The sequence below is a fragment of the Oncorhynchus tshawytscha genome, linkage group LG03 (assembly GCF_018296145.1).
Source record: "Oncorhynchus tshawytscha isolate Ot180627B linkage group LG03, Otsh_v2.0, whole genome shotgun sequence".
In the NCBI taxonomy this organism is placed as follows: Eukaryota; Metazoa; Chordata; class Actinopteri; order Salmoniformes; family Salmonidae; genus Oncorhynchus; species Oncorhynchus tshawytscha.
Window position 1 is genome coordinate 42,678,028 of NC_056431.1, and position 27,676 is coordinate 42,705,703.

The window sequence follows — 27,676 nt, forward strand, 5'->3', positions numbered from 1 at the left end:
AGCCTCCTGGCAGAGGCAACAAACTTTTGGGCAAAAATGTCCTTATACTTGGTAAAGTTCATGATGCCGTTGACCTAAAGCAGGGGTGCCCATCCCTTTTCCTGGAGATCTACCGTCCTGTGGGTTTTCAGTCCAACCCTAATGTAACACAACTGATTCTACTAATTAGCTGCTCAGCAAAGAGCTGTATTTTCATGTTATCTGACCATACAGTAGCACCGCCTGCAGTTTGATAAGCGGCATTGACACTTTGATTGGAACCGGTGCGATGGTCAGATGACATGCAAATAGAGTTCTTTGGCCAAGCACACCAGTGGTGCAGAAAAGTACCTCATACTTACAGTACTTGTTAAACACTATATATTTTTTAGAATACAACATAGCTCAGTATTTGATTTGGATTTTATAGTATTCTTTCCTAATCTTTATCAAGGGTGCCAATTATTATGGACCCCGCTGTATGTGTGGATGAGACTTTGGTGTGTGGCCGTGGGAATGTTTGTTTGTTGAATGGGTAGAAATGTCATTGTTTGAGCTGCGGCGATGCTGTAATTGTGTGAAACAGATCAAATTGAAACATTGAATGAGCAGCTGTTAAGTCTGGACATTCTTTGATGCTTTCTGTAGCAGTTCTCGGCTGAGGAACAGACTGTAGATGTACAGCGTGTCTTTCAAGCACTGCGCTCATTTACATATCCCTGCCTGGCCCCCTTTAGCTGTTTGATCTAGCTCCACATAGCTAGGGCTTATAGTAGCATTACAGGTCCGTTACCAATAGAAAATAGCCTCCTCAATAAAACTATTCAGGGGATGCAAGACAGGCAAAAACACACAACTTTCTTTCAAGCTATTCCCACTGAGCAAAAGCTTGTTACTAAGTACAAGTACAAAAATATGTACGTAATATTACTAAAAAATGAATTACTAATTTAGTTAAAAGGAAACAACGGTCAGTGTATTATTATAATTTTTTTGCCGAGCATACTACCACATTTTCCTACACAATAATACATATAAAAATACATTGCATAGTCTCAAGTCTACAAAAAATATTACTGGAATACCTACAGTGGAATACAAACAATACAAACAATGTTATGTATAGTGTGTTGTGCAGCCAGCAGGGTATAAGCAACTGAAGCATGGCGGAGAACTTAAACACAGCACGGGAGCCTGCTGGCTTGGTTACAAATCTCCCTGATCATTACTGTCTTAGACAAAAACTTTACTTTGAAAGGGCAAATATGTGAATCCATTAACCCTTCAGGTTGTGACAAAATAGCTCCCTACACCTGGTTGCTGTTGGTCAATAAAGAAAACTAATATAAATGGTCAACAATTACCCTTAAATAAGCTGTAGCTCTACAGTACTAAAGATCCTGTTTCAATTTCATCCAAAACATACATTAAAAAAAATATTTGAAGGTAAAAAAAAATGGAGACAAACCTTGGTGGCAAACCTTGGTGGCATAGATAGAAGACAATGGGGGTAAATTTAACATTGAACGGTTTTGGTTTATTACACTGGTTTAAATTTTGGTTTGTTGTCAATATTCAGTCTGACTCAGCAGCAGTAGAAAAGGTGATTATGGTTTATAAGCACGAGCTGTCTCTCATGTTCTGGTGTGCCAACAAAGCATGATAAAGCGCTGAAGTGGCTCCAGACCCTGAAGGGATATTCCCTCATAAATAAACAAGCCAGCCTGCCTCCCAATGGGCCTTTCACATCTGCATGTAAGCTGTGCACACAGCGCTGCTGACTCTCCCCTCATTTAAATGCATCATTGATTGCCATTTGTAAGCCATTAATCCACGTAAATGGATTTTGAAATGACGGCCATTCAGAAGAAAAAAAAGGCAACATGCAATTTAATACAGTAATCCTTTCAGAGACGAGACAGAGAAATGCAGGCTTTAAGTAGTAGCCCATAAAACTGAGCTTAGTAAATGGGAAAAGAATGGGAGCACTGCTAAAGTGATATGCAATAAACCTCCCAGAGAGAAAAACACAGGGAAAGACATGCATTAGGGACGACTTACTTCATCTGATCCTGAACCGAAGATAAGCAGGTCAAAGGGGATCGCAGCCACCATGTCTATAAGGAACCAGCCTTTGAAGTATTGAATGGCAATCTTCCCTGGCTGGCTGACCACTTCCTCGTTCAGATTCACATAGGTGGTTCGGAAGTTGATAACAATGTCAACGATGAACATGATGTCCACCATGAAATCCACCACGTTCAGGGGATTGCAGGAGTATCCACACTCGCGCCTCATTTGCTCCTCGCGGTCATTGAGTAGGAAAGCAGCAGAGTAGGGAGTAAGAATGGCTGTGTAGATGACCAGCAGCAGGATGAGCCAGTCCCACATAGCTTTGAAGGGACTGTAGTGGAGGATGGTGAATCTGTCCATGCGTGGAGTCTGGAGCTTGTATTCTGGAAGGACATCAGCGCCAAGTGACAGTACCTGTAGTAGCAGAGAGAGAAGTGGCAACCACTAAGAGCACTAAAACAGCAACCACGAAGACAGCAACCACTAAGAGCACTAATTAACTAGGCTTCTGATAGAAATAAAGTTTTACTCTGTAGATATGAGTGTCAAACCTTTGTCAGAATGGCAAAATATTAATCTAACAGTTTAACCAGAGTCTGCTTTTAACTCACTTGACTCAGTTAACCAGAGAGTAAATGCTGCACAGTCCTCTACTCTCAATTGACAGACATGACAGTTGCCTCTGTCTTGGGATGTGAATCATGTGACTTCCAATATAGATGTGTTCCACAGGATCACTGCCTTACCGTCTCACATTCTGGCAGTAAGTGGTAGTAAATTAATCTATTGACTTTGATTAATTTGATATGATACAATAGTATTGAAGGAGGATAATCAGGTAACGTATCCTAGCCGTACATCTTTTGAAAAGACTACTTTGTGCTCTTTTTTAGACATTAGTAGTAGTGCTCGATTCATAACAATGGTATAGATACAACAGACAGTGTCCAACGTTCAACAGCTTGGTTAACATCTCTGTAAGCTTTTCTCCATGGTTGGACTCTATGGCTTATTATGGTTATTCAAGCAATGTTGTAATCTAATAGCCAGTGAGTACGTGGCTTTCCTCTCCTCTGGATCCTAATGAGCTCTGACAATTATGGATTCTTAATTGCATCCCGACAGCTACTGATGTGAAAAACCCGTTGAATGGCCAACTCAAGGTACAGCAACACAGAAATGGAGAGTTCAGTAGGATGATGGCTGTATTTATGACTCAGAATGGCTTGTCCCTTCTATAGATTGTCATTGTCAGGAGTGCTTGGTTTTCACCTGTCAAAGGAAAGCTTGGTTTTCTATCCTACAGACTGTGCTGAGGTTTGTCACTGACATTAATGAGACGACAGTCACTGTACAGCGGTTAGTTGTCCTAGGCACAAGCAGAAGAGTTTCTGCTACACACTACACTGCTGGACTTGTTTTTCCACAGAGCACAAACCTCAATTCATTGAGGATGCCTAAGCAGCCATTAGCGCCAAAAAATAATCATATGTGTCAGGCATTCATTAGGTACATGTCTTATTTTCTGCATGATGTAACAGGAAAGTTGTACGAAAAAATAAAAAAATATTTTAATTTGATTATACCAACAAATGTTACAACAGTCAAATGTGCTTTCCATACAAATGGCGTCAACTGTCTCACCTGTGTGACTTTTTCAGTGACGTTGTGCGTTCTGTCCTTGACCTTGGGTGCTATGATAGTGTTTTCTGACGATGGAGGAGATTGTGCCTTATTTTCGTTATTCCGCTCTGTGAAGTTGAGCGCAATCAGCGGGATCTTGTTGATGGTGCTGTACTTGTTGATGTTGGACTCCGAGGTGGAACCCAGCAAACTGGACTTGAAATGATTGAACGGACCTAGAACGTGAAGAAAACCCAAAGGAATTGACTATAGAGAGAGAGGTGGTAATACAGTATAGCACAGCTCCAGTAAAGAGCATGCAGTAGTATTCATGGGAAGCTGACAGAGCTGATCCCCCCCCAATAAAGCAAAATGGCTGTCTTTCATGCAGGTGTTGGGTGGGGATGGCAATATGAGCAATCAGTTGAGGAAGCAGGCTTTCATTCAAGAGGTGTTGATCAATCATCAAAAACATTTAAAATAAGCTGACATGACAAAAACGTTACCACACCTAAATGTCTAAGTCACAACACATTCTCAAGTGCAGCACTTCCATTGAGAGTAGAATTTCAGGGCGAAATAATCATAATTGAGGGCAATTGTCTTGATTAGGATACATGCTTCAAACGGTCCAGTGCACATCAAGCATGGTCAGAGAACACATCGTTACCTCGGATATAGCGACCATTGTCTAAAAGCAGCATTATACAGGTGAGAGGAAGAGAGAAATACATAGTACTGTGGATGCAGATAATGCTGACGTAAATCTGTGATAGCATACTATCATACACAATTATTGAGCAAGGAGCATTCTCTATTCACATAGATGACAATAGCTCTGTCCCCCATTCTAAATCTAGGTACCACAAGGCTTTCATTAGACATTTCATTATCCTACTTTACCTTCACTTGCGTGTCGGTCCCTGAACATGCTCTTGGAGTTGCTGAAGCCTTCTATGTCGTGGACGGAGGACGCTCGCCTCATGCTACTCCCGCTGATGCTGCCTCTGGAGATGGTGTGTGCCAGGCAGGTGGTGGATTGGTGCGCCTCCGTCTGGTACAGCCTTTCCCAGGGGTACTGCTTGGGAGAGGAGTGGCTCAGGGGTCCGGGTCCATGCAAACTGGCCTGGGAGGAGTGGTGGCTGGAGCTGATGAGGGCCCGTGTGTCTTTGGCATTGGTGGGGCTGCAGTTTTCCTTGGTCGGAGGTGACTGGAAATTGGTCAGAGCCACCGAGGAGGAGGGTGAGTCCACCATGACGGCATCTGGGTCCTCTTGTGGAAGAGACTGTTTGTTGGAGACCAGACTCAAGGCAGCCTGGCGGAATCGGAAGAATCGTCCCTTTCCTAAACAACAGAAGATGTTGGACGTGTTTATTCCTGCAGTAAACAATCAACTGAAGAAGTGACACAAAAGTATGATTTTAGACTTCAAAACAGAATGTCAAGGATCTAAATCACAAGCAATAGCAACAACTCTTCAGTCAATTCAGTCACATTTTCAATTAATGCAAATCTCATTACCGTTCTTTGAGTTGGAAGGTGCACTTTCATTTCTCTGACTGTGTGGAAATCTATAATTAGATTACCTTATATGTGTTCATGATCAAACAGGGGAAGGAAAGCAGGAGAATCAACCTTTTCATCCAATGGCATTCAGTGGTACGTGACTGAATCACCTTGGTTGGCTCATTACCCCTCAGTGCATAGTGTGCATACTGCAGTTATGCCTATCATATATGTAGTGTTCTGTCTTCTTTGATGATTCATTAATTCAACTTTGATCAACTTTGTACACTGCAGGGTATCATTATCCATCATACCGCGTTCAAGGGTATACTGTAAGTTGAAACACTTAATTTAACTGAGAGAGTTGGTGTGTCCTGTCCAGTATCCCATCTCATGTGTGCCCACTGTCCAGTAACATCTTCAGAGAGGACACACAGGCACAATATAGACTCCACCTTGGGAGGGAACTGTAGTTTAGGATCATTAGCAATGGAAGAAGGGTTGAAAGTGAGCCCCAGGCTCACTCATGAATATGAGGCAGCCATCGTTCAGCACCCTCCATACATAATGTTACTGCCATCTGTTTCCATTCTCCGGGCCACATGCGCTGATGTTACAACAACCCTAACACACAATAAAGCCATCATACTCAACAGGGCTCTTGGACAGGTCTCTGAAATAGCCCCTAATGGCAGGAGGTCTGCAATTTACATAGTGATACATGCCTCAGTGTCTATATTGTAGGTGTCTCCGTTTACAATCATATTAGATGCCTGAGGGAAGTAGGCGGAAGAGGGAAGACTTCTGAAGTTCTGCTTGTTTCGACTGCCCCTAAAAACCAACTAATCTCTTTGAAAAGGGCCTACAGTTGAAGTCGGAAGTTTACATACACCTTAGCCAAATACATTTAAACTTTGTTTCCACAATTCCTGACATTTAATCTTAGTAAAAATTCCACGTTTTAGGTCAGTTAGGATCACCACTTTATTTTAAGAATGTGAAATGTCAGAATAATAGTAGAGAATGATTTATTTGAGCTTTACTTTATTTCATCACATTCCCAGTGGGTCAGAAGTTTACATACACTCAATTAGTATTTGGTAGCTTTGCCTTTAAATTGTTTAACTTGGGTCAAATGTTTCGGGTAGCCTTCCACAAGCTTCCCACAATACGTTAGGTGAATTTTGGCCCATTCCTCCTGACAGAGCTGGTGTAACTGAGTCAGGTTTGCAGGCCTCCTTGCTCTCACACACTTTTTCAGTTCTGCCCAGAAATTTTCTATGGAATTGAGGTCAGGGCTTTGTGATGGCCACTCCAATACCTTGACTTTGGAAGTATGCTTGGGGTCATTGTCCATTTGGAAGACCCATTTGCGACCAAGCTTTATCTTCCTGACTGATGTCTTGAGATGTTGCTTCAATATATTCACATAATTTTCCTCCTCATGATGCCATCTATTTTGTGAAGTGCACCAGTCCCTCCTGCAGCAAAGCACTCCCACAACATGATTCTGCCACCCCGTGCTTCACGGTTGGGATGGTGTTCTTTGGCTTTGCCATCTAGAAATACAATTCTAGGTCGCAAAGCTAAAAGGGGAGAAGATGCGGAGAAAAAAGAAGGATTGGATCCTGAAAAAGTGGCAACAATAACTGGTGAGTAGTGGGGGGGCAGGTCAGAGTTTGGGAAACCCATTCTAATTCTATGTATGTATTATTTGTAGTCTTGTAAGCTAAGCCAGAGTCAATATCTTCAGTCCTAACTCAAATAAAAATTTCTGGCTGGGTCATTTGAACTTTGGAGAATTATTTATGACACATTGAACTTATCTAATTTGAACAATTCTAGGTGGCAAAGTTAAAAGGGGAGAAGATGCGGAGAAAAAAGAAGGATTGGATCCTGAAAAAGTGGCCACAATAACTGGTGAGGAGGTTTTGTTCATCGGTATTCAGCCCCTATGCTATGAGACTCTAAATTGAGCCGGCTCAATTCAGCTGCATCCTGCATCCTGTTTCCATTGATCATCCTTGAGACATTCCTACAACTTAATTGGAATCCAGCTGTGGTAAATTCAATTGATTGGACATGATTTGGAAAGGCACACACCTGTCAATATAAGGTCCCACAGTTGACACTGTATGTCAGAGCAAAAGCCAAGTGATGAAGTCGAAGGAATTGTCTGCAGAGCTCTGAGACAGGATTGTGTTGAGGCACAGATCTGGGGAAGGGTACAGCATTGAAGGTCCCCAACAACACAGTGGCCTCCATCATTCTTAAATGGAAGAAGTTTGGAACCACCAGACTCTTCCTAGAGCTGGCCTCCTGGCCAAACTGAGCAATTGAGGGAGAAGGGACTTGGTTAGGGAGGTGACCAAGAACTCGATGGTCACTCTAATATAGCTCCAGAGTTCCTCTGTGGAGATGGGAGAACCTTACAGAAGGCAGTACTCCACCAATGGGGCCTTTATGGTAGTGGCCAGACGGAATCCACTCCTCAGTAAATGACACAAGACAGCCCGCTTGGAGTTTGCCAAAAGGAACCCAAAGACTCTGAGATCATGAGAAACAAGATGCTCTGGTCTGATGAAACCAAGATTGATCTCTTTGGCCTGAATGCCAAACGTCATGTCTGGAGAGAAACCTGGCTCCATCCCTACGGTGAAGCATAGTGGTGGCAGCATCATGCTGTGGGGATGTTTTTCAGCGGCAGCGACTGTGAGACTAGTCAGGTTTGAGGGAAAGATGAATGGAGCAAAGTACAGAGAGATCCTCGATGAAAACCTGCTCCAGAACCCTCAGGACCTCAGACTGGGGTGAAGGTTCAACTTCCCAAAAAACTATTTAATACATTTTAGAATAAGGCTGTAACGTAATAAAATGTGTAAAAAGTAAAGGGGTCTGAATACTTTCCGAATTCACTGTATATTTTGAGAATCATTATCACTATCATTGCTAGCATAGCTGACATTAGCTAGCTAGCTACCAACTAGCTAGCTGGCTAACAATACCCTACCTCAATAAAACTTGGATTTGGCTTGGAAACACGATAACATTTCAAAAGAAGTCAAATAATTAGTAAGAAAACCATTTGTCATGATTGTGATGACACCAGGTTGACTTTAGATGAAGAATAACTTTAGCTAGCCAACTAAGATTGAGGGGACCACTAATATTTTAGCTAGCTAACATTAGCATTGCCGGTTATTTTTTTACCAACTTTGCCTGTAACAGTAATGGCAACATTACTATCTCTCTAAAGTAAATTTGACGACGTCATAATATGGCAAATTTGTTTCCTACTAATTACTTGCATACTTTGGCAATGCCATCGTATTTCCATGCCACTCTAAGTTAGTGTCAACCAAGGTGCAAACCATGTCTAGGTCACAAATAAATATTGGATGCAGCTATTGTGGTACTAGCTAACTCATATCTGGCTGCAACAGTGTACTAACTAGCAGCAACAAACATCAAACCAACCCAGGGCCATAGCAACTGCCTGAAGCTAATCCAATCTGGATCCAGTTAGTCTACATCTGTAAAGAATAGAATTAGCTTCCAAAGGATATTACGTTCTTTCTCAAGCCATGCTAATGATTGAAGGATGATGACAATCGTTGACCCTGTTGTTCTGTTAGACAAAGTGCACAGCTGGGTGCCAGACTGATCCCCTGGTTCCCATAAACGGATGCCGGGACCTACCAGATGGAGCAAAGGTGGGTATCATAACATGTCCAGCAATGTCATTGCAATGGTTTAGTGACCTTAAAATCATTTCATTCACCGTTCACTTGCGATTTTCACAGCTTGTCAGGCAAGATCTCAGAATAAAAGTGTTATGCGACACAAGTACCCTTGTGACACCTCCTCCGTTGTTGCCAGTCTCCCTCTGCAACAGATTTCACAGGCTCATCATTTGTACAAATACAGAAAGTAACCCTCTTCATTACTTTGATGCATTTGATAACCCAATTGTGAAACAAAATTGATGTAAACTGATATTATTCTTAGATGCGTATAATGTCAAACCATTTACAAGCCTCACCTCCAGCCTCACCTCTTCCCTGCTCACCAATGGTTGTAGATGGGGAGATCAGAATTGGGTAGGTTTAGTCTGACTTGTTCAAACGTCATCATATGTAATACGTATATGACACACAATGTACTATCTTAACTGCCATTGGTACTGTAATAGAACAGTGATTATGTGTGTATGTGTTCATATAAACATGTATGGAGCCAGCACATGGGGACTTGCAAGGGGGTGTGATGAAGTCCAGACTGATAGACATAGGCTTGATACTGTCTGAATGGCGAGAGACCTGGCACTCGGCATAATCATTTTAGTAGACACAACTTTTACCTGTATTGTCTTTTTAAAATAATTTAATTGAATGGTATCAGTCAATATGGGGAGGGAGAAACCCTGTGTATTCTGCACCAGGATCAGGGAACTCCTGTTGTATAAGGGACATCACACAGGAAGGTATATGACCACTCTGACATGTTTGACAAGGTAGCCCCATTACCAGCAGATAAAATGTCGATAGGCACATTATCTGTATCGGCTGGGAATAACAATGAAATGTACATATTGTTATATTAGCAAAACACTGCTTCTACAGTATGGTATCATGTAAAGAGTTGTTCATTCTACATGGACCTGGCACTACATTTGAAAGTTATCAAAACACTTAGCTTACAATAAGCAGGAAATCAGGAATCCTTCAACTAGAATGAAAGAAAACATGGGAATTTTGGGAAAATTACTGTAATTTTGCCACCATACCCCTACATATAGCTTTTTTGGTAGTAGCCTAGCCCAGCTATGCCTCTGTAAGATGTATAGTACTGGTTAAAGACATGCTCTGGAACTTTGGTGACTACTAAGTATCTATGAGCAGAATTACTGTCTTACCTCAATTAGCCACAAAATAACTAGTTTAGAAGCAACTTCTTTGCTGGAAGCTGTCACTATATTTTCCCCCACGTGGGCCATCCACCGAGCAATTCGATTTCAGCCAATGAGCTTCAGCCCCTCGCTATATGAGTGACACCTAGCATGATGTGCCCACAGCAGAGCAAGAGAGGGAAAAATGACCTGTGATGTAGTACGCAATTTACAGGGATCACTTTTGGCTTGTGAGTGCAACTTTCAGTACTTCTGGCTAAAAAGTATAGAAATATACCAGAGAATCTCTTTAATATCATGGATCATACAGATCATGATGATGAGATCAAATGGACTCATTGCTGCTTCCACACCGATCTCGACAAACCATTTCTGGATGGACAGCGCTTTGTGCACGGGGGCATTGTCATGCTGATACAGGAAGGGGCCTTCCCCAAACTGTTGCCACACAGTTGGAGGTACAGAATCATCTTCATTGGAACTAAGGGGCCTATGTCACACCCTGACCATAGAGAGCCCTCGGGGTTCTCTATGGTGTAATAGGTCAGAGTCTACTCACGCTGCGCCTTGGTCTGCTCATTTCTACAACGAACGTGACAGAATATCCCACCATTACAGGACCAAGCAGCGTGCCCTGGAGGAAAAGCGATGACGCCGGGGTCCACGGCCACAGAAACCCCAAGATCTTTTTTTGGGGGGCACAAGGGGCGGTCGGTCGAGCCGAGGAGAGAGCCAGAGACCGTCGGGGAGTTGATGGAGCAGTGTGAGGAGGGATATTGGAGAGAGATGTTGGTTAGGTGTATTCTACAGCAAATTTGCCCTTCTCATCCTGTGCCGGCTCCCCACACTCGCCCAGAAGAGCGTGTCATCAGTCCGGTGAAACCTGTGCCGGCTCCACGCACCAGGCCTCTAGTGCGCCTTCCCAGCCCGGTACGTCATGTGCCGGCTCCCCACAGTGTGTCATCAGTCCGGTGAAACCTGTGCCGGCTCCACGCACCAGGCCTCCAGTGCGCTTTCCCAGTCCGGTACGTCCTGTGCCGGCTCCCCGTACTCGCCCTGAAGTGTGTGTCACCAGCCCTGAGTCTCCAGCAATGGTCTACAGTCCAGAGCCTCCAGTGACGGTCCACGGCCCGGAGCTTCCTGCGCCGGTGCCATGGCTGGAGCCTTTCTCTGCGCCAGTGCCCAGTCCAGGCATGGAGTCCAGTCCCGCTCCATGGCCGGAGCCTTCCTCTGCGCCGGTGCTCAGTCCAGGCACGGCGTTCAGCCCGGCTTCATGGCCGGATCCGCAGTCTGAGCGGGTGCTACGTCCCGCACCGGAGCCGCCACCGATGATAGCTGCCCACCCTAACCCCACCCCATCTAGGTTCAGGTTTTGTGGTCGGAGTCACGCCCTGTCACGCCCTGACCATAGAGAGCACTCGGGGACCTCTATGGTGTAATAGGTCAGAGCGTGACTAGGTTTTTTTCTAATTATTTTAGTTCTATGTTGGTGTGTGAGTATGGTTCCCAATTGGAGGCAGCTGAATATCGTGACCTCTAATTGGGGATCATACTTAGTGTGTCCCTTTTTGCACCTGCGTTGTGGGATATTGTTTCTGTTTAGTGCTATGTGCGCTACGAACTGCACATTTGTTTATTCTTTGTTTGAAGTTTCACCTCAATAAATATGTGGAACTCTACTCACGCTGCGCCTTGGTCCGCTCATTTCTACAACGAAGGTGACAGCCTAGCCCGAAACATGAAAAACAGACCCAGACCACTTTTTCTCCTCCACCAAACTGTACAGTTGGCACTATGCATGGGGGCAGGTAGCGTTCTCCTGGCATCCACCATACCCAGATTTGTCCGTCGGACTGCCAGATGCGTGATTCATCACTCCAGAGAACGCGTTTCCACTGCTCCAGAGTCCAATGGTGGCGAACTTTAGACCACTCCAGTCGACGCTTGGCATTGTGCATGGTGATCTTAGGCTTGTGTGCGGTCCTGTTCTGTGAACTTTTGTGGCCTACCACTCCGCGGCCGTTGTTGCTCCTAGATGTTTCCATTTCACAATAACAGCACTTACAGTTGACCTGGGCAGCTCCAGCAGGATAGAAAGTTGATGAACTGACTTGTTAGGAAGGTGGCATCCTATGACGATGCCATGTTAAAAGTCACTGAGCTCTTCAGTATGGGCCATTCTACTGCCAATGTTTGTCTATGGAGATTGCATGTCTGTGTGTTTGATTTTATACACCTGTCAGCAATGGGTGTGGCTGAAATAGCCGAATACACTAATTTGAAGGGGTGACCACATACTTTTGGCCATGTACTGTATGTCATGTAATAGATTGGCATCATCACTCTTATGGTCTGTAAGGAAGATGTCTCTCTAGGTTCTGCCCTGTGGATTAACAAGTAGGTAGGTGACAAGGTTGATGGTTCCAGCAGTTTACAAACAATAGGTCTAACCCATCATTGAGTGTATCTGTTGGGCCAAACATGTTGTTCGTAAATGGCTGGAACCATCTCCCCAGATGGCCATCTACCTGCCTGGGTTTTCACACCGACAATTTTCAGTTGTACACATTACAATACAGTGTAGTCTTTTGTCAGCTGATGCTCAGTCAGTTTTAAACAACAGATGTCTCTAATTGAGGTTATGTGATGGCTCATCAGTGATTCTATATAAGCGGCAGCAGCATAGAGTTTACTTGATTCATCTATGCCTCCAGCATTGCATGGGCTGATGACAACTCTGAGAAGAAATTGAAGATGATGCTGAGATTGCTAGTGGTTATTAAATTGATTGATCATATCACAGAAATGACAAATCCACTAACACAATCATAGCCAAATCTTCTGTAAGGTTCACATGAGCAAAGTACTAGGTTTGAGAATAGAATCAGAATATTGATCCTGAATATCTAGTTGTTTACATGATGGTAAACCAGGTGCACAGCTTTATGTGCAAATTCCCACTCTTATTTTTCATAAAGTTTTGAAAGGCTCTGCATTTATCTGGCTCCAGGTCATCTATAAGTATTTGCTAGGTAAAGCTCCGCCTTATCTCAGCTCACTGGTCATCATGGCAGCACCCACCCGTAGCACGCGCTCCAGCAGGTATATTTCACTGGTCATCCCCAAAGCCAACTCCTCCTTTGGCCACCTTTCCTTCCAGTTCTCTGCTACCAATGACTGGAACGAATTGCAAAAATCACTGAAGCTGGAGTCTTATATCTCCCTCACTAACTTTAAGCATCAGCTGTCAGAGCAGCTTACCGATCATTGCACCTGTACACAGCCCATCTGTAAATAGTCCACGCAACTCCCTCATCCCCATATTGTTATTTATTTTTTTGCTCCTTTGCACCCCAGTATTTCTACTTACACATTCATCTTCTGCACATCTATCTCTCCAGTGTTTAATTGCTAAATTTTAATTATTTTGCCACTATGGCCTATTTGTTGCCTTACCTCCCTGATCGTACTACATTTGCACACACTATACCGTAATTTCCGGACTATAAGCCGCTACTTTATTCCCACACTTTGAACCTCGCGGTTTATACAATGACGCGGCTAATTTATGGATTTTTCCCGCTTTCACAAGATTCATGCCGCCAAAAAACTGAGCACCATCACATAATGTGACGTAAATCGAGCGCGCTCAAACTTCCCATCATTCTGATTACGGTAGTAATTTTGTCACCCTCATTATGGCAAAGACACGGAGAAATGCATATGATGCAGCTTTCAAGTTGAAGGCGATCGATCTGGCTGTTGGAAAAGGAAATAGAGCTGCTGCATGGGAGCTTGGCCTTAATGAGTTGATTATAAGACTTTGTAAACAGCAGCGTGAGGAACTGACTCAGTTTAAAAAGACAACAAACCTTTCAGAGGGAAAAAAAGCAGATGGCCCAAAGTATTTGCAGCCACTCGACATCAGTGTAAATCGTGCATTTAAGGTGGCGCTCCTTGTTCAGTGGGAGGCTTGGATGACAAGTGGGGAGAAATCCTTCACTAAAACGGGCCGCATGTGAAGAGCAACTTATGGTCAAGTCTGCCAGTGGGTCCTGACAGCTAGGAGCATTGTCAAAAAATCCACTATCATCAACGGGTTTCGAAAGGCTGGACTGCTGCGTGTTGAAGGGGCAGCATGAGCTCAGCGGGGTATTTGCCTCCGGATGAAAGTGACGAGAGCGACAATGAAAACGATCCAACATCGGATGAAGCAATTCTGAGGCTATTCAACTCCGACACCGAAGGAGATGACTTCAGTGGTTTCAGTGCACAGGAGGAGGAAGATAGTGACCATTGACTTTACTGGTAGGCTACTGTTTAATTTTTGTTACAAGCCGTGTTTCGTTAAAGCCTATTTATTTTTGTTACAAGCCGTGTTTCATTAAAGCCTATTTATTTTTGTTACAAGCTGTGTTTCGTTTAAAGGCCTATTTATTTTTGTTACAAGCCGTGTTTCGTTAAAGCCTATTTATTTTTGTTACAAGCCGTGTTTCGTTTAAAGGCCTATTTATTTTTGTTACAAGCCGTGTTTCGTTAAAGCCTATTTATTTTTGTTACAAGCCGTGTTTCGTTTAAAGGCCTATTTATTTTTGTTACAAGCCGTGTTTCGTTAAAGCCTATTTATTTTTGTTACAAGCCGTGTTTCGTTTAAAGGCTGTGTAAAGTTCATTTGTTTCAATGTACCGGTAGGCACCTGCGGCTTATAGACATGTGCGGCTTATTTATGTACAAAATACATAATTAATTCAGTGGGTGCGGTTTATATTCGGGTGCGCTTAATAGTCCAGCAATTACGGTATATAGATTTTTCTATTGTGTTATTGACTGTACGTTTGTTTATCCCATGTGTAACTCTGTGTTGTTTGTGTCGCACTGCTTTGCTTTATCTTGGCCAGGTCGCAGTTGTAAATGAGAACTTGTTGTCAATTGGCCTACCTGGTTAAATAAAGGTAAAATAAATAATATATATATATATATATTTATATATATATATATATATATATATATATATATTTTGACAGTCCTCTATCGTAATCGCTCCTCTTTCACCCCAGCTGCCACACTAACCCTGATTCAGATGACCTTGATTACAGAGACATAATTTATAGATCGGCAGGTAAGGGTGCTCTCGAGCGGCTAGTTGTTCTTTACCATTCAGCCATCAGATTTGCCACCAATGTCCCTTATAGGACACATCACTGCACTCTATACTCCTCTGTAAACTGGTCATCTCCTTATACCCGTCGCAAGACCCACTGGTTGATGCTTATTTATAAAACCCTCTTAGGCCTCACTCCCCCTTATCTGAGATATCTACTGCAGCCCTCATTCTCCACATACGACACCCGTTCCGCCAGTCACATTCTGTTAAAGGTCCACAAAGCACATACATCCCTGGGTCGCTCCTCTTTTCAGTTCGCTGCAGCTAGCGACTGAAACCAGCACTCAAACTGGACAGTTTTATCTCAATCTCTTCATTCAAAGACTCAATCATGGACACTTACTGACAGCTGTGGCTGCTTTGTGTGATGTATTGTTGTCTCTACCTGTTTGTAACATGTTTTGTGCTGCTACCATGTTGTGTTGCGACCATGTTGTTGTTATGTTGTGTTGCTACCATGATGTGTTGTCATGTGTTGCTACCTTGTTATGTTGTTGTCTTTGGTCTATCTTTATGTAGTGTTGTCCCTCTTGTTGTGATGTGTGTCTTGTCCTGTAGTTATATTGCAGGAGGCCTTTTGCCTTTTGGTAGGCCTTCATTGTGAATAAGAATTTGTACTTAACTGATTTGCCTAGTTAAATAAAGGTCAAATAAAACATTAAATAAATGTAACACTTTGGAGTATGCTAAAGACATTTTGTTTATGCTCTCTTTCCACAGGAGGTGGACAACAGCAGTCATGAACCCCCAGTCCCGCATCCACCACACCTTGACCTTCCTGTGGGCTTCCTGGGGCCTGGCAATCCCCTTTTCATAATGGAGTGACAATCATCGAGCTAGAAGGACATTATGTAAAGATGTATACATGTAAATACTATTCAAAGAGACAAAGTACATTTTTTCATAAAACAATCAGTGGACTTTATGTACAACAAATGCAGTCACATACACAGTGCTTTCGGAAAGTATTCAGACCTCTTGACTTTTTCTACATTTTGTTTCGTTACAGCCTTATTCTAAAATGGAATAAATACAAATAAATACATCTACACACAATACCCCATAATGACAAAGCAGGTTTTCAGAATTTTTTGCACATTTCTATAAAAAAAAAAAAAACGAAAATACCTTATTTACATAAGTATTCAGACCCTTTGCTGTGAGACTTGAAATTGAGCTCAGGTGCATCCTATTTCCATTGATCATCCTTGAGATGTTTCTACAACTTGATTGGAGTCCACCTGTGGTAAATTCAATTGATTGGACATGATTTGGAAAGGCATATAGGGTCCGAGCAAAAACCAAACCATGAGGTCGAAGAAATTGTCTGTAGCGTGCAGAGACAGGATTGTGTCGAGGCACAGATCTGGGGAAGGGTACCAAAACATTGCAGCATTGTAGGTCCCAAATAACACAGTGGCCTCAATCATTCTTAAATGGAAGAAGTTTGGAACCACCAGACTTTTCCTAGAGCTGGCCTCCTGGCCAAAGTGAGCAATTGAGGGAGAAGGGCCTTGGTCAGGGAGGTGACCAAGAACCCGATGGTCATTCTGACAGAGCTCCAAAGTTCCTCTGTGGAGATGGGAGTACCTTCCAGAAGGAAAACCATTTCTGCAGCACTCCACCAATCAGGCCTTTGTGGTAGAGTGGCCAGACAGTAGCCACTCCTCCGTAAAAGGCACATGAAAGCTCACTTGGAGTTTGCCAAAAGGCACATAAAGGACTCTCAGACCATGAGAAACAATATTCTCTGGTGTGATGAAACCGAGATTGAACTCTTTGGCCTGCATACCAAGAGTCAGGTCTGGAGGAAATCTGGCACCATCGCTACGGTGAAGCATGGTGGTGGCATTATCATGCTGTGGAGATGTTTTTCAGCCACAGGGACTGGGAGACTAGTCAGGTTCGAGGGAAAGATGAACTGAGCAAAGTACAGAGAGATCCTTAAAACCTCAGGCTGAGGCGAGGCTTTACACCACTTCAGCCGTGGTGTGAAGTCAAGGCGTTTCAAAACTTTCCGAATGCACTGTACTGTATGTCAACATGGGCTTTCATAAGACACCGAGACTTTTATAAAGCTACGGCCGCAGTAAACTCTCACATTGTAATGTCCCAAATGAAAAGGATTTACACACATTTGTAAAGACCAATCTTATATGATTATGGCCTAATTCCTATAAGGAAGCACACAACACATGTGATTCTTATACAATTCCTGTGTTTCTCACATATGTGACAATATACACTGTCAGACATATAGTTCTGTATAATGCTTGCGTATGAATGTGGTGTACTTCATATAAGACACTTATCTGATTCATAGAGACCCTTTCAAAGGTTCCATACGTTGTACGTACATTTTTCACACATTAATCATTATCCATACATTATTCATGCTATCGAATATCCCTGCAATACAGTGGGTAGGAGTTAGGTTGAGAAGTTATGCATTTTATAGTAAACGAGGCCTGTGATATTTCCATTGACATTTTGCCATGCTGACTGCAAATGCACACCCTGCTGTGTCATCATCTGCTCTCGTTTTTTTCTCATTTGATGACCCTAAGCGCAGAGCTTCTACTCCAGCCCTCGCTGCTCGAATCATCTGTGGACCACACGTCCTCTCCCTCGGCTAGTCTAATGACGAGCAACACAATGTATAAGTTGATTTTCAACATGGGAAGCTAACTACTAATAGACTTGTGATTTTTTGGGGGGATTTCACATGTACATTTGAAGTAATAGAAAGTACTGGTACCGCTAATCCTGTAGCTTTATCAGATGAATATTTGCATTAGGTACATACTGTAGCTACTATGTGAGGTATTTTCTTTTTTGATTCATCTATTTTTATAAGCTAGCTTGCAATAGCCAGAGCCATGTATTTCATGTTTCTAAATACAGTATTGCTAGGGGGCAGAGTGTCATGGCCTCCTGCTTCACGTGCTCCGGCACATGTTTAGTTTTCATTCAACTGGGACTGCTTGGTATGAATGGTCACTTGCAGATAGAAGCTTTTGATTTATGAATGGTAGGGCAGAGACCACTTGATCCTCGCTGAGCCTTCTGAATTATTGGATTTATGTGCCTGTTTTAGTGTATTACTCGTGCTTATGTCAAAATGCAATGTTCCCAGTTCTGTTTGGAGAACACAGTTCCTGTGTGTTTTGTGGAAACGTCAAAAGAGCAGAATATTTGAGAAGCAAGAAGAATGGGAATTGAATTTTGAATGTGCTTTTAGATTCAGCCCCATTAATTTACAGTATTTATTTCCTTTGGGAAAGAAGGGCATGCGGCTGCCTCTCTGCTTTATACCATTAAGCCTTCTACGGGTCATTTACTCAAAACACATACATTTTCCATTTCTCACAGCAGCTATTAATCCGTCACAATAACTCAGTATGAAATTACAATTAAATGGTTCAAAGAGGAAGACATAATGAGAGGAAAGCTCTTTGGTTGCACCCAGTGAATCTAGTTGACAATAGAATCCTAAATTAAAATAATTGATTGTATTTTATGTGAATCTATACCACTGTAATTTCCCCACAAATAGCATAGCGGAAAGATACATTTTCATACGGTGCAATGCATCTCTTTTCCTGGTAATGTGCAGCTGTTCTATTTGCTCAGGTCTTGGTGACATCTTGGAAAAAATCCTGAATGTGGGTTCTGTGTGCAGACTTTGTGAAGGAGGGATTATGCTCTCACTTGCACGTACTATTGTGCTAGTTGCTATGATACCTGGAGATCGTACAGTATGTATGGGATCATAATTAGCTCCCCATGGTCCCTAAAATCAATTTGCAAGGAAAGCATATTTGTATGAGGCCAATAACATTGGGCCTATGCATTTATGTCCATAAAATGGATAAAGCATAAGTGTGCCTGTGGTATCTGTCTACTGATCTGTCACACCACCTGCGTATCTGTCCCTTCCTTCTTTGGCACTTTTTCCCTTCAGTGAAGACCTCTAGTACGGAAGAAGTGATCAGCTCTGATTAGTCATGTTAAAAACACACACACACACACACACACACACACACACACACACACACACACACACACATACACATGCGCACACCCACATGCACATACGGACGCACACACACACACACACACACACACACACACACACACACACACACACACACACACACACACACACTAGGGTTGCAAAATTCCAGGACCTTTCAATAAATTCCCTTTCTTTTTCCAGAAAACCAGGGTATTTATTGAAAGTTCACAGAATTTTTGCAACCTGACACACGACACACACAGAGGAAACACAATCCCCACCGCCTTGGGTGCAGTGTTCAGGATTCATGCTGAACCAAGCGGAGGGCTCTGCCTTGCTCAGTGAGAGGAGATGCTCGGGAACCTTCAATCAGAAGCAAGCAGAGATGTCTTGTTGACATTTACACCCTCTGACACACAGCAGTGGAGGAGATGGTAAAGAGACACAGCTCCCAGTTCAAACACCACTGCTCTGTTATCTCTATTTAAAAATAAGAGCAGAGATGGCAATATTCCACATTCGTGGAGGCCAAATAAATGGTGAAATAAAATGGCCATGCAAAAGCTCTCCTGCCGCTAAAAAGTGCATCTGTGCTAATTTATCCTATGGAAGCAGCTGGTCAATAGATAAAGCCCATTATCTATTCGTTTGAGCTTTCTACTCAGTTTCGTTGTGAAAAGAAACACAATCTAGCGATCTGTCTTTCAGATGTTAAAAGAACTGTCCAGTGAAAATATCACTTTTAAAAGTTCATATTCTGTTAATTCATACACAAATTATGTTGTATATTCCCTAAATAGGGAAAATGGCACTTCACACCTTGCAGAAAATAGTCACTTTCAAATTCGCCAAAGTTCCAAAACATCTCTTTAATCTGTTTGAAAATGACACCAAGCTCTAAACCCTTTGTTTTCATTCGGCTGGGATTGCTTGGTATTTGTGGCCAAAGCATTTACTTGCTTTGGTTTAAAAAATGCTTGCTATTTCCTCATAGAACATGATGTCATGTTAGCTCATTGGCTGAGCTGGCCAATCAGCGGTCTACTCGCATTCATATCTTTATGACTGGCATACACATACATGGCCCACACTGTTCTATTGTTGGGGTAAGCCCACACCATTCCAACACAGAAAAGCAGCTTTTTAATATATTTAAATACTTTTTTTCTGGAAGGAAAACTATTTCACTCATATTATTATTAATTATTGGTAATATAATTAATTAAACACTGGACAGTTACTTTAAGCTTTGTTCCACTTTAAGCTTTGTTCCAACTTGCTTAATTAGCCTCTTGCAGATGTAGACGAGGATGAGCATGAATAATCGCAATTAGTGGAATCCTCTTGTATAATTGCCCTTCTATTGAAGTGGAATGTGTCTTTCGGAACTGGTAGGAAGTCAATTAGGGCTTCCTATGGGATGGGCTCCTTGATCTAGCTGCAGTCCTACATCATTACATAGGGTTGCGTCCTAAATGGCACCCCGTTCCCTATGTAGTGCACTACCTTTGAGTAGTGCACTACGTAGGGAATAGAGAGCCATTTGATGCACATCCCTTCTGTATTGGGAAGAGTCAAAACAACTGTAATATTTCATATCCACATTACCAGTATACCGAGCAGTGCAGTGCATCGGGTAAAATACTCACCGGAATCAGTTCTTTCCGGGGATGTGTGGTTCAGTTTCTCTGTCGAGTCGCTGCTTCCTTCCTCAAGGACGTAATCAAAGTTTAGGATGAACAGCATCACTACGCCTTCCTCGTTCTTCACCGGGATTATGTGAGTGTAGCACTGGAAGTCTGACCCTGGAAGAGAAATAGTAAACCTGCCATGTCTAAAAGGTGACGTACCTCATGCTCTCCTTCCATATTTGAGCTCCACTACAGTATAACTTGTAATCCGTGTTCTTGCATACGCCTGCTACTGAACCTGAGCAGGCACCTTTTTAATAATAATATAGCGCTGAGGGTTGGATACTTTCTAAAGCCCCCGAGGAGAGAAACAATTACTTCGACATTATTATTATTATTATTCCAACCATGATTATTGGAATAATAATAATTATTATTATTATTCCAACCATATTATTCCAACTATGCTGTTAGTGCAATTGATCATGTAATAAGATGTTGCTATCACCTCTTAGGGCTAAGTGTTCATCATGAATCCCCAAGCTATATGCTAGTAAGGCAGTTCGCGGATTCGACAGGGTCACTGATTGGCCAAGACGGCACTAGATAAGTAGCGTGCTTTATGCGATTAAAGGCACAGTGGTGAAACATGTTGCCCTCAGACTATCCTGCATTTGCAAAACATTGGCCGAGAATGCAGACATCTGAGGCACGTGGGAGCAGCAAGCTACAGCACACATATCAGGCCAGGGCTTCACAGTGTACACATAGAATGTGCCCAAATGGAACCTTATTCCCCTTACAGTGTACTGCTTTTGGCCAGGGCTCATAGGGTTCTGATAAAAAGCAGTGCACTAGGGAATAGGGTGTAATTTGGGAAACATAAGACTGAAAGGACTACGCTTAGAACAGAGTCATACCAGACCTAGTGCTGCTGAGCTGCCTCCTTAAGTGAAGGAAGAATGTAATCGGGTCCTGTGTGTGGCTGGTGTAGAGAATCAGGTGCAGGACAGCAGAAATGATTAATCAACGTACTTTACTCAAAATACAAAAATACAAGGCAAATATACGAGCCCACAAATAACGGACTGATTTACAAAGAACAATCACTCCCAAACAAACATAAGGAACAGAGGGTTAAATAATAAACAGGTAATTGGGTGAGTGAAACCAGGTGTGTAAGATTAAGACAAAGCAAATGGAAAATTAAAAGTAGCTAGAAAGCCGGTGACGTCGACCGCCAAACGCCGCCGAACAAGGAGAGGGACCGACTTCGGTGGGAGTCGACCCCCCCCCTTGACGCGCGGCTCCAGCAGTGCGCCGACATCGACCTCGGGGACGACCCGGAGGACCAGGTACAGGGCGATCCGGATGGAGACGATGGAACTCCCGTAGCAACGAAGGGTCCAAAATATCCTCCACCGGCACCCAGCATCTCTCATCTGGACCGTACCCCTCTCACTCCACGAGGTACTGAAGGCCCCTCGCCCGACGCCTCGAGTCCAGGATGGCTCGAACAGAATATGCCGGGGCCCCCTCGATGTCCAGAGGGGGCGGAGGAACCTCCCGCACCTCAGACTCCTGGAGTGGACCAGCCACCAACGGCCTGAGGAGAGACACATGGAACGAGGGATTAATACGGTAATCTGGGGGAAGCTGTAACCTGTAGCATACCTCGTTCTGTCTCCTCAGGACTTTGAATGGCCCCACAAACCGCGGGCCCAGCTTCCGGCAGGGCAGACGGAGGGGCAGGTTTCGGGTCGAGAGCCAGAGCCTCGCTGCGGTGATGGTCGGCCCCCGCCTTTTTCCGCCTCACGGCCCGTTTTAGGCGTCCCAGGCCTCCTCCCAGCACTTAAACCATCCGTTCACTGCAGGAGCTTCGATCTGGCTCTGATGCCAAGGTGCCAGAACCGGCTGATACCCCAGTACGCACTGGAAAGGAGAGAGGTTAGTGGAGGAGTGGCGGAGGGAGTTTTGGGACATCTCTGCCCAGGGGATGAACGCCTCCCACTCCCCCGGTCGGTCCTGGCAATATGACCGCAGAAACCTACCCACATCCTGGTTTACTCTCTCCACCTGCCCGTTACTTCCTGGGTGAAAGCCTGAGGTGAGGCTGACCGAGACCCCCAGATGTTCCATGAACGCTCTCCAGACCCTGCATGTGAACTGGGGACCCCGATCAGAAACTATGTCCTCAGGCACCCCGTAGTGCCAGAAGACGTGTGTAAACAGCGCCTCCGCAGTCTGTAGGGCCGTAGGAAGACCGGGCAAAGGGAGGAGACGGCAGGACTTAGAAAACCGATCCACAGCAACCAGGATTGTGGTGTTGCCCTGTGAGGGAGGAAGATCCGTCAGGAAGACCAACGAGAGGTGCGACCACGGCCGTTGTGGAACGGGTAGGGTTTGTAACTTCCCTCTGGGCAGGTGCCTGGGAGCCTTGCACTGGGCGCACACCGAGCAGGAGGAAACATAAACCCTCACATCCTTGGCCAAGGTGGACCACCAGTACTTCCCACTAAGGCAACGCACCGTCCAACCGATGCCAGGGTGACCAGAGGAGGGTGACGTGTGGGCCCAATAGATCAACCGGTTGCGGACAGCAGACGGAACCTACAGGGGCCCAGCTGGACATTGGGGGGGATTGGGGTCTGTGCGTAACGCCCGCTCAATGTCCGCTTCCAGCTCCCACACCACCAGGCAAGAGGCTGGAAGTATGGGAGAGTGATCAATGGATCAATCGCTCCTCTGTGTCATAAATCCGGGACAGTGCGTCTGCCTTAGCGTTCTGGGAACCTGGTCTGTAGGACCGAGTGAAAACGCGTAAAAAAAACATGGCACACCTTGCCTGGCGAGGGTTCAGTCTCCTCGCTGCCCGGATGTACTCCAGATTGCGGTGGTCAGTCCAGATGAGAAAAGGGTGTTTAGCCCCCTCAAGCCAATGTCTCCATGCCTTCAGAGCCTTGACAACAGCCAACAGCTCTCGGTCCCCCACATCATAGTTTATCTCCGCCGGGCTGAGCTTCTTCGAAACGAAAGCACATGGGCGGAGTTTGGTGGTGTGCCTGAGCGCTGAGAGAGCACGGCTCCTATGCCAGCCTCGGACTCGTCCACCTCCACTATGAACACCAAAGAGGGATCCGGATGAGCCAGCACGGGAGCGGTTCTCCCTTCAGCAGTGAGGTAATGGGAGCTGCTATCTGATCAAAACCCCGGATAAACCTCCAGCAGTAGTTGGCAAACCCTAGAAACCGCTGCACTTCCTTTACCGTGGTGGGAGTCGGCCAATTACGCACGGCTGAAATGCAGTCACTCTCCATCTCCACCCCTGAAGTAGAAATGCGGTACCCTAGGAAGGAGACGGACTGTTGGAAGAACAGACATTTCTCAGCCTTGACGTACAGGTCATGCTCCAACGGTCGACCAAGCACCCTGCGCACCAGGGACACATGCTCGGCGCGTGTAGTGGAGTATATCAGAATGTCGTAGATATACACCACTACACCCTGCCCGTGCAGGTCCTGTAAAATCTCATCAACAAAGGCCTGGAAGACTGATGGAGCATTCATCAACCCGTACGGCATGACGAGGTACTCATAGTGCCCTGAGGTGGTACTAAATGCCGTCTTCCACTCGTCCCCCTCGCACCAGGTTGTAAGCGCCAGCACCAGGTTATAAGTGATCCTGAGATCCAATTTTGTGAAGAAGCGCACCCCGTGCATTGACTCGATCGCAGTGGCGATGAGAGGCAGCGGGTAGCTATACCTCACTGTGATCTGATTGATCCCTCGATAGTCAATACACAGGCACAGACCCCCATCCTTCTTCTTCACAAAAAAGAAACTCAAGGAGGCAGGTGAATGTATCCCTGCCCCAGGGATTCGGAGACATATCTTTCCATAGCCGCCGTCTCCTCCTGTGACAGAGGATGCACATGACTCCTGGGAAGTGCTGCGTTTACCAGGAGATTTATCGCACAATCCCCCCGTCGATAGGGTTGTAATTTAGTCGCTCTCTTCTTACAGAAGGCGAGAGCCAAATCGGCATATTCTGAGGGGATGCGCACGGTGCACTGATGGAAACCCCCACACACCTCCCTGCGCACTCTCGTGACCACCCCTTGAGAGCCCTCTGTAGCCACGAAATAGTGGGGTTATGACAGGCCAACCAGGGTAGGCCCAGCACCACGTGAAACGCAGAAGAATCAAAAAGGAAGAGACTGATTCTCTCCTTGTGACCCTCCTGCGTAACCATGTCTAGTGGAGCGGTGGCCACCCTAATCAGCCCTGACCCTAATGGTTGACTGTCTAGGGCGTGCACAGGGAAGGGCATATCTGTTCCTAGGCCGTCATTGAAAATAAGAATTTGTTCTTAACTGACTTGCCTAGTTAAATAAAGGTTAAAAAAAATATCCACAGGAACAAGGGGGATCCTTAAACTACGGGCAAATGAACGATCAATAAAATCCCCAGCTGCGCCTGAATCTAGGAGCGCCTTATGCTGGGAATGCGGGAAAAACTCAGGAAATTAAATAAATACATACATGTGAGCAACAGGGGTCCCTGTGTGAGCCTGGTGCCGACTCACCTGGGGTGACACGATAGTGCCCTGCCTGCTGCCTTGCCCTCTGCGGCCACAGATGGTGCAGGGAATGGCCCCTCCTCCGATCGCCCTAAGTGCTGCACCTCCCAGCTCCATGGGCATCGGAGCGGAGGTGCCGGGGGATGGAACTGACAGGCCCCGATCCAGACATCCACGGGTAGTCAGCAGGTTGTCCAGCCGAATGGACAGGTCCACCAGCTGGTCCAATGTGAGGGTCGTGTCTCGGCAGGCCAACTCCCAACGGACGTCCTCGTGCAGACTGCACCGGTAGTGATCGATCAGGGCCCTGTCGTTCCATCCCGCGCCGGCCAGGGTGCGGAAGTCCAATGCAAAATCCTGCGCGCTCCTTGTCCCCTGCCTCAGGTGGAACAGTTGTTCACCGGTGGGTGAACTCGGGTGAACTCCGCGGCGGGTGAACTCTGCGTAATGGTCCAACACCGTGTCATCTTCACTCCATACGGCTTTGCCTGACAGGCAGGAGACTAGGGCGGACACGCTCTCACGTCCCGAATGAGCCGGGTGGACGGTCGCCAGGTAGAGCTCCAGCTGTAGTAGGAACCCCTGGCATCCGGCAGCCGTCCCATCATACTCCCTCGGGAGCGCAAGCCGAATCCCGCTGGGACCGGGTGAAGGAGAGGTGGACAGTGGGGTCAGCAGTAGTGGGGCTGGTGGAGGTGCTGGAAATCCTCCTCCTCTCTCCCAACTATCCATCGTCTGCAGCACGCGATCCGTGGCGGTGCCCAGACGTTGCAACATGGTCGCGTGTTGCTGGACGCTCTCCTCTACTGCCATAGGGAGGGCGTCTGCTCCTGCTGGATCCAATGGGTTGGTGAGTGATTCTGTAATGGGGTCCTGTGTGAAGCTGGTGTAGAGAGTCAGGCGCAGGACAGCAGAAATGAGTAATCAACATACTTTACTCAAAATACAAAAATACAAGGCAAATATACGAGCCCACAAATAACGGACCAATTTACAAAGAACAGGGGGTTAAATAATAAACAGGTAATTGGGTGAGTGACTCCAGGTGTGTAAGACTAAGACAAAACAAATGGAAAATGAAAAGTGGATCGGCTGTGGCTAGAAGGCCGGTGACGTCGACCGCCGAACACCGCCCGAACAAGGAGAGGGACCGACTTCGGTGGAAGTCGTGACAAAGAATCCATTACAGAGACCTCATCTGGGTACTGAATTGCACCTAATTCCCTAAATAGTGTGCTACTTTTGACCAGAGCCCTATAATAATCCCTCCTTCACAAGAGTCAGGGACCTGGTCAAAGCATTGCACTATATAGGGAATAGTTTAAAGTTTTAATGTCACGTGCAGAAATACAGTGAAATACCTTTCTTGCAAGCACCAAACCCAACAATGCATTTAGCTATATCAATGTAGCACTAAAAATAATGTAGGGTAGAACAAAAACATAAAATTAAGAAATAAGAAGAAGAAGCAAGCACCTCCCTCCGTAGAGCCATGCAATTGAGGGTGGTACTGTTCCCGTACCAAGCAGTGACGCAGCCAAAAGTTCTCAGTAGTGCAGCCGTAGAACCTTTTGAGGATTTGAGGGCCCATGCCAAACCTTTTCAACTTCCTGAGGGGGAAGAGAAGCTGTCGCGCCTTCCTCACGACTGTGCGCACGTGGACCATTTTAAGTCCTTCGTGATTTGAACAGGGAGTACAGGAGGGGACTAAGCACACACTCCTGTGGGACCCCCGTGTTGAGGGTCAGCATGACGGAAGTGATGTTGCCTACCCTCACCACCTGGGGTCGGCCCGTCAGGAAGTTCAGGAGCCAGTTGCAGAGGGAGGTGTTCAATCCGGGGGAATAGGGTGCAATTCAGTGGAGGCTGCTGATGGGAGGACAGCTCGTAATAATGGCTAGAATGCAGCGAATAGAATGGCATCAAACACATGGAAACCATACTGTGTGTGATGTTGATAGAGTTCCACCTGTTCTGCTCCAGCCATTACCATGTGCCCATCATCCCCAATTAAGGTGCCACCAACATCCTGTGATGTCATTTCAGACACAGGGGTTGACTTTCTCCAGGCAGAATGGAGAAGAATAACAACTGACAACAAGCCAGTAAATGTGTGTTTTACGGAAACTGAATCAGTTAGGCTACAATACAATGTAGTATATGCAAAACATTGAATGCAACATTTAATCCAAGTT

At 45.1% G+C, this 27,676-nt stretch overlaps 1 protein-coding gene across 1 annotated transcript in view; it reads right to left on the minus strand.

The window, feature by feature from the left end:
• LOC112224141 (potassium voltage-gated channel subfamily H member 7) overlaps positions 1–27,676 on the minus strand; it is a 77,787-nt gene that overhangs the window by 31,005 nt on the left and 19,106 nt on the right. The window contains exons 3-7 of the mRNA XM_024387489.2: positions 20,922–21,077; positions 4,579–5,019; positions 4,346–4,366; positions 3,697–3,911; positions 2,041–2,466 (exon numbers count right to left, since the gene is read on the minus strand). Coding sequence (XP_024243257.2) covers positions 2,041–2,466; positions 3,697–3,911; positions 4,346–4,366; positions 4,579–5,019; positions 20,922–21,077 — 1,259 coding nt within the window. The remainder of the gene's footprint in view (positions 1–2,040; positions 2,467–3,696; positions 3,912–4,345; positions 4,367–4,578; positions 5,020–20,921; positions 21,078–27,676) is intronic.